The sequence below is a fragment of the Poecilia formosa genome, unplaced genomic scaffold (genome assembly GCF_000485575.1).
Source record: "Poecilia formosa unplaced genomic scaffold, Poecilia_formosa-5.1.2 Scaffold1086, whole genome shotgun sequence".
In the NCBI taxonomy this organism is placed as follows: domain Eukaryota; kingdom Metazoa; phylum Chordata; class Actinopteri; order Cyprinodontiformes; family Poeciliidae; genus Poecilia; species Poecilia formosa.
Window position 1 is genome coordinate 1 of NW_006801025.1, and position 10,027 is coordinate 10,027.

General features: G+C 38.2%; 1 protein-coding gene and 1 long non-coding RNA gene across 2 annotated transcripts in view; one reads left to right on the top strand and one right to left on the bottom strand.

Moving 5' to 3' along the window:
- The first annotated feature begins 10 nt into the window (after nt 1–10).
- On the top strand, nt 11–2,373 carry LOC103132494 (alpha-lactalbumin-like). Its single transcript, XM_007544297.2, has 3 exons — nt 11–185; nt 277–337; nt 1,909–2,373. Exons 1-3 carry the CDS (start codon nt 47–49, stop codon nt 1,976–1,978), a joined length of 270 nt encoding a protein of 89 aa, XP_007544359.1. The 5' UTR covers nt 11–46; the 3' UTR covers nt 1,979–2,373.
- The window catches only part of LOC107835154 (uncharacterized), a 10,967-nt gene continuing 974 nt past the window's right edge, over nt 35–10,027 (bottom strand). The window contains exons 2-3 of the long non-coding RNA XR_001660982.1: nt 6,692–6,700; nt 35–83 (exon numbers count right to left, since the gene is read on the bottom strand). This is a non-coding gene — a long non-coding RNA (uncharacterized LOC107835154). The remainder of the gene's footprint in view (nt 84–6,691; nt 6,701–10,027) is intronic.

Here is a 10,027-nt window from a genome sequence, read left to right on the forward strand (position 1 = left end):
AAAGGGACAAGGAAAGAAGGGACATGATAGCACCGAAAGAGAGGACATGAGCAATGAGGACAGCTCTGAGAGCTATGAGACAACTGCAGCCTCTGCCTCTTACGGTATCTTCCAGCTGAGTGACGGCTATTTCTGTGATTCCGGTAACCATTTGTCCAGAAATCTCTGTCAGAAGTCCTGCACTGGTGAGTTTATTACACCGAAACAAATAAAAAACAAAGGATCAACTCACTGCCCACCTGTTATGTTATTAATTGTTCCTTTTCCCCTTTTAAGACTTCACCGATGATGACATAACAGATGACATTGAGTGTTTCTTGACGGCATTCTTTGATGGGTAAGCCAAAATACAGAACATCTATCTATACATTTGTTTTGTTCCTTACTTTATTAGTTCAATAGTCTTTGAGTACACTAAAACACTTAGTCATTGATTTTATATCCATATTAAAATTTGCAGTTGTACCAGTGGTGATGCTTGGTACAACTTCGCTACAGCCCTGCACTCGGGTATAAAACCATCTCACTCAGACACATGTCCATTCCCAGTGGAAGTCAGGAACTGCAATAGCGACCGTGACGAGCATTAATCGATGGCGTTACAGTGCAGACACAGAGTGCAATGACTCTCCTCCGCTCTGACTATTGGTATACTGCAGAACAGGAAGCCGGAGGGGCTGATGGCAGCATCACTGCTTGCTCAGGACAAAGTCAGGTTGGCAGTGCCAATAACACTGCAAAGTTTTTTTTGGCATTAAAATCTCTGACACCAGTAACATTTTGGTAGATTAGTCAAAACCAGTGTTTTTTGTTTTTTTTAAAGTCACTTCAGGTTCTGAAAAATTTCTAAATATAGTGACAAAGTTGCTAAGTTGGCAACAGTTCTTCTCTTGTCCTGACCTCACCTTGCTACCCCTGTTGTCCTCTCAACCCCACACTGGACCCTGCTGTGTCCCTTGGCTCCGCCCACTGCATCTCTTGGCTCCGCCCACTTTGGTGGACTTTTTCTAAATTTGTCAGGTTATCCTAGCCCATCAGATTATGCTTTCTCAGGCGGATTAGTCATGTTAAAAAGGACTGCTGCAGAGTATTTTTAGATGATTTTGAATGCTTTCTAAATTCTGTATCTACGTTAATAATTACATACATTTGTATGTATGTGTCAGAGTTGACACCTATTAAACACAGCACATAACACAGGAAAGACAAGAGAAAGTTAGATTCTTAATACTCGCGAGGAGAACAGACAGAGATGTGCTTTCAGTTACAAATCTCCAACTGCTCTGAAGCACATTTGCCTGCCCCTCTCTTTTTATTGTCTTTAGGATCCCTAATCACAGAGAGCGCTGTAACTCTAAGGGGAGGGGAAAAGACACTTCATCACACAGTCACAGCGCCAAGATTATAACTAACTAACAACACAATCTATCTCGCACTAGCTTATCCAGTTCCTGACCCAGGATCAAGCAGGACAAGTTGTACATCTTCACGGCGATGGTTTTATAGCTATCTAAGAGGTCAAAGCAGGCCGTTCTGTGAAGAGCTGCTGTCACTGCTCTTCTTCAGGGAGGCCTTCTTTGAAAGCAAGCCAGAGTTATTAACAATACAGAAACATTCCTTAAAAGAGTACATAAACTAAGAACATATAAAACAGTATAACAAATAGTTGATAATAATACAATTTACCTAACAGTATGCAATGTGCAAACACTAATAGATATGTTTTAAAAGAAGTTAACAACCCCTATAAGATTGTTTTCCTCATACTGTACTGATAATTATTATTGCTTTACATTGTAATGAAAAGTATAACAAAACACAAGTGCCAGAAAAAACAAAAGGCTAGCTGTTAATCTATTCGTTCTGCTTTTTGAGTAGTTTTTAAGATGTCTGTTTTTGATTACGCAGGTATCTTCGGAGGTCCGACTCTCACCAATGTGAAGATGAAGCAGGAGCATTCCTCCAATACTGCTCCTAAGTGTCTATGAGAGCACATTTTCTTCCACCAGGTGTACTCCCACTGCGGGTTGTAGATCGCTGAATTGAAGCATTGCTCTCTTTTTTGTTGACTATCACAGCAATACCTTTTCATCAATTATTTTCTTAAAGATAACAAAAAATGTTTTGTTGGATTTAGGGCTTACAGTGGATGTTTGAAAACCTTATGATTTAAGTAACTTGTGATTTATAGCAGCCCCTTTCTAATAAAGGTGAAAAATGATGTGAGTGTAACTGACTATCTATAAACAGTTCATATAATATCTATCATCTATTTCGTGACTGATCACGTTTTAGATATACCAATAGGACCTGGTGACGTTTATCCAAAATGTAACATTTAAGGTGTATAATAAAAAATGCTCCAAAATTGTTCTCCGTTGTCAAGTTTTTATAATGCAAAATCTTCTTTTAGAATTTACCATCAAAGATCTTTGAAATAACAGTTGAAAAAAATATGAAGACATCAATTTAGAAAGGAACAGATAAGAAGACATGTGAATGATGAGTTATGGTCTGAGTGTCAAGCTGAGGCCTAACCTTCACATGCAGAACATTACAGAAAGGTGGAGAAAATGTTTAAAGGGTAAGGAGATTGGATGCAAAGAGAGAACACAAACCGTGAAGTCTGCCTCTACATCTGCAGAAAGAGAGAAAACAAAACTGAGAAACCACATCAACAAACATATGCATATACAACGCCACTGAAAAGTCCTGCGACAGACTGGCGACCTGTCCAGGGTGACCCCGCCTCTCGCCCGAAACGTTCACCGGAGACCAGCAACCCTCCCGACCTCACTAGGGACAAGGGTGTTAGAAAATGGATGGATCACTGAAAAGCCCATGGTACAAGTTAATACAAGATGCATTTAGTGGCAACCACAACCCAAAGTAGAGTGTATCTGAAAAATACCTCAATCTAAAAACCTGTAAGTTTAGATTCTAAATATGCAGGTGTTTATATCCCAAACACCTGTAATTTTAAAATTTAAGTTCTAAACATCTACATGCTTACGTTATACTTATGTCTAAGTATTATCTTGTCTGTGTGAGGATTTGTGTTTTTTCTGTTTATTTTGGTTTCTGTGTAAATTGAGTCTGTGTTGTCCGGTTACCCCTTGATAAGCTACACCTGTTCCTTGTTTCCCCTGATTGTCTCCCTGTGTATTTAAACCCACCTGTGTGCTTGTTGGGTCCTCGTCTATATTATTCTTACCAGTTGCTACCAGTTTTCAGCTACTAACCTTCTGCTCATCTGTGCTGCCTGGACTTTTGGATTTTGTACTTCATTTCATCATTAAACCATTATTTCCTCACCACCTCTCAACTGCAAGTCAGGACGTCTGCTGTTTTGCGATACAGACGTGTGTGAATTGCTAACTAATTATGTTTTTGACATTTTACCGCTTCACTGTTTCACACCCAATGCAGACTTTGCCTGATGGACATTTCTCATCATCAGCTGGACATGACAAATGAAATACAACATATCGGAAATCAATTAACATTTTAGTGTTCACCATTGCTTATCTTAGAAAAAATACTATAATGTTAAAACCCCCACAGGTGAATAAAACAAAGAATCAAATGAATGGTTATCCTTTGTCTAGTCATAACTATTTTTTTATATAATAACTTGGGTCTGTGCACAAGGACAACACCAGAGTTTCTGCAACCTGTATGATTCAAAAATCAATTTTTACTGTCGGTTCAGCTCAATAAATCTTATTTAGAGCCATTAATATGACATGAAACGGACAACTCAATGTTAAATATCTTTAGGCTTTAAAATAAAAAAACAAAACAAAACAACAACAAAAACTATGGGATGTTATTTGTAGAAAATTATGCAAAAAAGCACAAAGTTTCTAACCTAACAACAAGAGGAAAGGATTTAAGAATAATTACTGGTGATTTTATTGTTCTGTTGTGCAGACCCGTGGACCTGACCAGAAATATGATAAAAAACAGTCACTGTCCAAGGAAATTGGATGAGTATTTTCTAAAAACACATGATAAAAATCCCCTTTTAAGGCAAAATAAAAAAAGACTATTATCCACTGAAACACTTTATATGAATTAAATAAATCTGAAAATGTAAAGAATGTTATATCTGATAGAAGATGGCCTGAATTATAGGAGACAAGTATGGTTGAGGAATTCAAAGCACACTGATTTTTAAAATACTGATTTTTAAACTGACAAACTAAACTATATTAACTTTTCTGAAGTTAAAAAAAAGAAGTGTAAACATCAACCGTGGCCTGATGGTGGCAGCAAAAGGAAGGGCTTAAATACCAAAATCCTTCATTAAAATGTAGGAAAATGTATGAATAAAAAATACATTGCTGCTGTAAAATTACTATGTGAAAAAGACTGAAATAAAGTCTGAGAGCAAATAAAAAGCTAAAAAGTGATCCAATCTTTACAGGAAAAGTGCAGAAAACAATATTATTGCTATTTTGTCTTTGTTGCCAGACTTACAGGAGCAACCACAAGGAGGAGCTGGTTGCCTGCATGTTTCAGGAACCTTTTACTCTACAAAAAGGAAATCTCCAAACAGTATTTTAATCATGTTATTAACAAAGTCATCACGTTTGTGCGTGTATACTCATTTTTGTTACCTATTTAAGACTCTTTGTGGTATATTAACCTTCTCAAGACTGACAGGTTTAATGGGGACTAAAGACCGGTCCGGATCTGGAAGGGTCTTTAATGATTAGGGTTAGCTTAAGCCTTAATGCAAGCGATTTACTTAAGTTACCCGTGTGCAGCACAGCTAACATAAGGCTTATGGGGCTTTTCATATATCCTATAATTATTTTTGATAATTAAGGGGTATATGGCATTATGTTTGGTTTAATTTGCCATATTTTTTGGCAAGCCACTACATTTTTCCCACATTTTGAACCAGGCGGCTTATTGCTGGGTTTCAGATGACGAAGCAACGACATCACCCAATGCACATGGAGGGCCAGAAGTAAATTCAGCCCATTTATTTTTGTTGATCCAGCATCAAAATGTCTAAAGTCTGAGTCCTGTACAGTTGCTCCAACCGCTCTAATAGAGAGAAAGATAAACGTTATTTTTGTGTTTCAAAGGTAGTTGGTCATAAGGGAGTTAATTTTAAAAAACTACTGGAAAAAAAAGAGGAGAAAAGTGGATCAACAATCTGCAGCTAAAACCAGGAGGTGTGCAAACTAACAATGCCAGAGTCTGCAGCGCCACTTTCTAACAGGTAAAGATCGCATCATTTAAATTGTATTTTCAGATATTTTATTGGACAGTTACTTAAAAAGACAAGTATTCATATGTAAGGATTATTACGGATGGCCATGGCTGGGAAGTAACGCGGAATATCAACCCTAGTCCAGAAGAACAAAGTAACTCTCCGTCTGCTGTGATCTCACCCAAGTTATTCAAATTCAAAAATATTCTATTGATCCCAAAGGAAAATTAAATAAAAGGTGTCAGCATTTATCTCATCATCCAGCTCAGATTATGGCGCCAGCTTGTCATGATCATAGACCACAAAATATTGTTCCCAGCCTCATAAGCACAGTTTAGAAAAAGCCATGAACTCACCAGATACATCACGTTTTTATTAAGGACAAGACTTCGCCTCAGTTTAGATTAATTAATTACCTAGATTTTAACTTGTAAAATATTTTAATGCAATGAACCTTTTTTCTTTTTGTTTCACATAGAAAGATCACGACGGGAATCTTTGTATTTGTGTGTTTCTGGAATAAGTTACATGAAAATGTTCAGGAGTTCATGAAAAAAGCTGAAAACAACAAATATCTACGTTGTTGAGCTCATGCGTCTATTAACAGCAAAAAGTGTTTTTGAATTGAAAATGTTATTTTGTTTTAAATAAATAAATATATATAAATAACATGTAACCTACATATGGGTGTCTTTTTATATAAAAAAATAAGTTTTTCCAACGTTTTGAAATTCAGTCTATTACGCTTTTTTGACACGACTTCTGCTGTGGAAATCACCCTCTCACACGGCACAGGTGAGGCTGGAGTGCAAAGGTATTGCAATGACAACCGGAAGAGGTTAGGATGAATTGTCTTGTGGTTCTGCCAGTATGCCATTGGATCCTGACATCTGGCAATATTGCCCTCTGCAAGATATCTCTGCACCTCCTGGATGGCATCAGCTGTGGCACTTTTGGTCTGCCTGCCTACTTTGGTGTCAAGATGGTGCCAAAGGCTATCTAAAAACACCAAATTGACATTTTAGTACATCTTGTCCAAACAAACAACAAATAATGCTGAATAACATGCCTGAGTTGGGTGCAGACAGCTGTTGTGAAGATGGTCCCGGCTGGGGCTCATTTGTGTGTCCGATAATAGATGCACATTCTGACCGCAGTCTACTGATGGCCTCATTGCATATGGAGCATTTTCATCATCGGGATGACCTTGGATCCTGACACTCGCCTCTCTTCAGACAACCCCACTGTAGCTTGATGGAAAGGAGCAAGCACAAGAAGTGTTTCTCCTATGATGTTATGCCCATCAGCTGTAAGTGGAGTCAAATCTGCTTTTAGAGAGGCCAGAGATACCCACACTGGTTCCCTCTCATCATGTAGCCTTGACAGCATTTCATATGTGCTGTTCCAGCGTGTTGGCACCTCATTGATAAGTATCAGGATTGGTCGTCCCATCTGTTGTTGCACTTGAGCAAGCTTCTCCTTGGCTGTAGTGCTTGATCTGAAGTTTGTCACAATGTGCCTAGATTTCTGTCTGATGATGTAAGTGTGGGGATTTGATCACATGATTTTCTAACCAATAAATTGAGAGTATGTGCAATGCAAATTGAGTGCCGAATTACTGGCTGCCTAGCGGATGCGGTCATGTTTGGTGCAGCATCAGTCACAAGACACCTTACTTTATTGGTTATGGCCCAGTCCTCCATTAATGTCTCTTTGACTTGGGCCAAATTGTCAGCAGTGTGACTTTGTGGAAAGTATTTTACTCCTAATACAGAGGTACACAACTGCAAATTTTCATTAATGTAGTGACAGGTAAGAGCCAAAGAAGCCTCCATGTTCACAGATGTCCACATGCAGTGGCGCAAGAAGTGGGCATGCATGGGTCGCTGCACCAGAGGGGGCGTGAAAAGCCCGTCTGGAATGGGCGGCACGCCGATGATGTGTTCACATTCACTTGAGCGCCCTTACGGTCCTTCACCTCGCGCCCATAACGGGGTAAATGTAGCAAGTTCTTGCATGTGGGTTAATCGAGTTAAACCCAACATGACAATAGGTTTTGATTAAAATCTGATTTATTGCGATTAATCTTTGCTTCTAAAACTTGTTCTTAGTCTAATAAATAGTAATTGAGCACGACAAAAAAACTAATAGAATGTGTTTTGCACAAAATATGCTGTGCATGATCAGTTCTCAAAAACAAATTTAATGTAAACTAAATCAGAAATGAGGCAACCTGTGTGCCCAGACTGAAAGTCATCCAAATATTTATTTGGAGTTTACGTTCATTTATGCTCTTCTTACTTACTTTGTAAAACCAGTATAAGATCTCCTACCGCAGTGAAGGGTCAGTTTTTCTTAAGGTTTTGGAGCTGTCCCTTCTCCAACAGAACTTATTCAAAAAGATTGAATTATGTTCTTGGCTGGTCAAGAGGTTCTCCAGTGGTCTGGTGACAAACTATCTTTGATTAAGGGTCTCTGCAGTCGAGAAGGGGGCAGTTCCTGGATGTGGGAATTTATGGAAGATGGTGTGCAAGCGTTGTTGCAAGGTTGCACCAGGCAACCATTTTTTAAAAAGTATTCTTTATCTCAGTCATATTTGCTTACATAATGTACCTAAAAGATGTTCAACTGGATCTGGAGCTGTTACAGTAAGGAAAACCAGTTTTAATAAGTTCCTGTCATGATTAACTTGAAAAGGAATGAGTCTGGCAGTAACTTCTGTCTTTGTGTTCACACACACAACCACGCCAAAGCCAATGGAGCTGTTTGCGACAGCAGCTTCCTTATTCTGTACACAACCTGTAAATAATTAAACATGAGACAAGTGGAGCATTTCATGCCATCATACTCCTGTGGAGGAAATATTCTCTATGCTACTGGCATGTATCTTATCTTCCTTCATTTCTTGAATTTCTTTCACCGGGGGTTGACTGTGATCCAGAACCATTCTTCCTCTGGTGGTCATTTAGCATCACAGCACAGAACCACACACTTCAAACTGTTTTGACCCAAATATTATGGCTCTCGATGCAGTTGATAACTATAACCAATTGCTGTTTCTAGGTCATTTACTCCACGTTGTCTTCATTTTACCATCAAGCTACAACTGAATAAAGACCATTAGTACCAAGACATTAAAATAAAACACTGCACAACATCAGTTGTTTTGACTTAATAAATGACTACACGCACAAATAAAAATAATCAGAGCAAAAACATACGAATAGTTAATTTATTTTTTATGACGGATGAATTTATAATATTTAGAAATACATCAAACATGATCGCACAGTGTTTGTAATGAGTCATCTAACCTGGGCATCAGCGTTGGCAGGATTTTCCAGAGTTCAGCCCTTTTTTTCTGCTGCAGGAGTTTAAAACAACTCAAGTGGCCTTATGCGTGCAGCATAAAAAGATTAACAATAACTTTTTCATAAAAAAAACTTTCAGTTCAAAGTGTAAAACTACTGGTGGGGCTACAGTTTGTAATTAAGTTAAATTTTTTCTAATTCCCTTCTGTGTTGTTGAAAATACCTTTAAGACAAGTTTGAACTACACCTTTACTATGATAAAACTAACATAATCTTGATTCTGTTCTAAAGATAGACACATGTGTTTGTGGTTCCTGTAGAGTCTAGACTTCCTGTAAAGTGACCACATCGTGATGATTACCTTGACAAACCAGTTTCCCCTTCTGACTTATCTGAACAAAAACAGACTTGCTACATGCATTTATGCTAACGTCTTGTGACAGGCCATGTCGCACTGATTTCTTTATACTACTTCATGCACACTTACCTAACTTTGTTAGTTACATCTGCTTAAATACTTGGAATACTAAAATGCATCATGGTGAAGATTAATTACTGAAGTTAAAACTGAGCATCACAATGGGAAAGGTGATTTAAATGACTTTGATAATATGGTTTTTATTTAATATTTGACACCTTCGTACCAATTGAGCAGCGTTTAAACACCACAGGCTACCACCCATTTACCATCATCTGATGGCTACTTTCAGAAGGATGTTACAAAACTCAGATCATCTCCAACTGGGTTCCTCAACATGACGATAAATTCACTGTACTCCAGTCACCAGCTCTCTATCCAACAGAGCACCTTTTGGACCTGTTGGTATGGCAAAATCACGAGGAAACCAAAATCTTTGAGCAAGTTTTAAACTGCTATGAATGCAAATGGGGGTCCAACCTATTGCTAGCAAAGTCTACCCAATAACGTAGCTGATTGGTACAGAGCTGTTTGTGTAATCTTTTTAAAATGTGTTGAATAACCTTTTTCTTTTCCTTGCCAAAATAATCCCTGGCCTGTTTGCAGTTTTTTCGCTATTCATAAATAGGCTACATTCACACAGCAGGCAAATCCAACTCTTTCACAGCAGCCTGAACTACCTGTAAACAGTGGCTGAAAGGTATAATTATGAAAATTGAACTGAAGCACATTACAATCAGATCCCTCCAGGTACTGACTCCACAATTAAAAAACAACATTTCTAAATAAGTGGCAGTCAATGCACCACAAAAGATCATAGCTATTAGCTGAGCTTTCTCTTAATTCGCTTCCTTTGTCATTTTGTTATGATCTTGTGTGGATACTGTCTGTCGTGCTTGTTTTAATACTACGAACCCACATGCAGAACGCAAATCAGGATGCGAATAATCAGTTAAAGTGATTTATTTACAAACAGGTATTCAAGGTAGGTTCTTGATCCCAACACTGTCGGCTGCCATTGCTGGATAAAAGTTAAAATTGAGCCATAGATCCATTATTACTTCGCTGTTG

Bases quoted from the DNA above. Each gene is read 5' to 3' on its own strand.
- LOC103132494 (XM_007544297.2), top strand. From the start codon at position 47: ATGAGCAATGAGGACAGCTCTGAGAGCTATGAGACAACTGCAGCCTCT. The intron at 186-276 runs GTGAGTTTATTA...TCCCCTTTTAAG, and splicing joins CTGTCAGAAGTCCTGCACTG to ACTTCACCGATGATGACATA. The intron at 338-1,908 runs GTAAGCCAAAAT...TTGATTACGCAG, and splicing joins TTGACGGCATTCTTTGATGG to GTATCTTCGGAGGTCCGACT.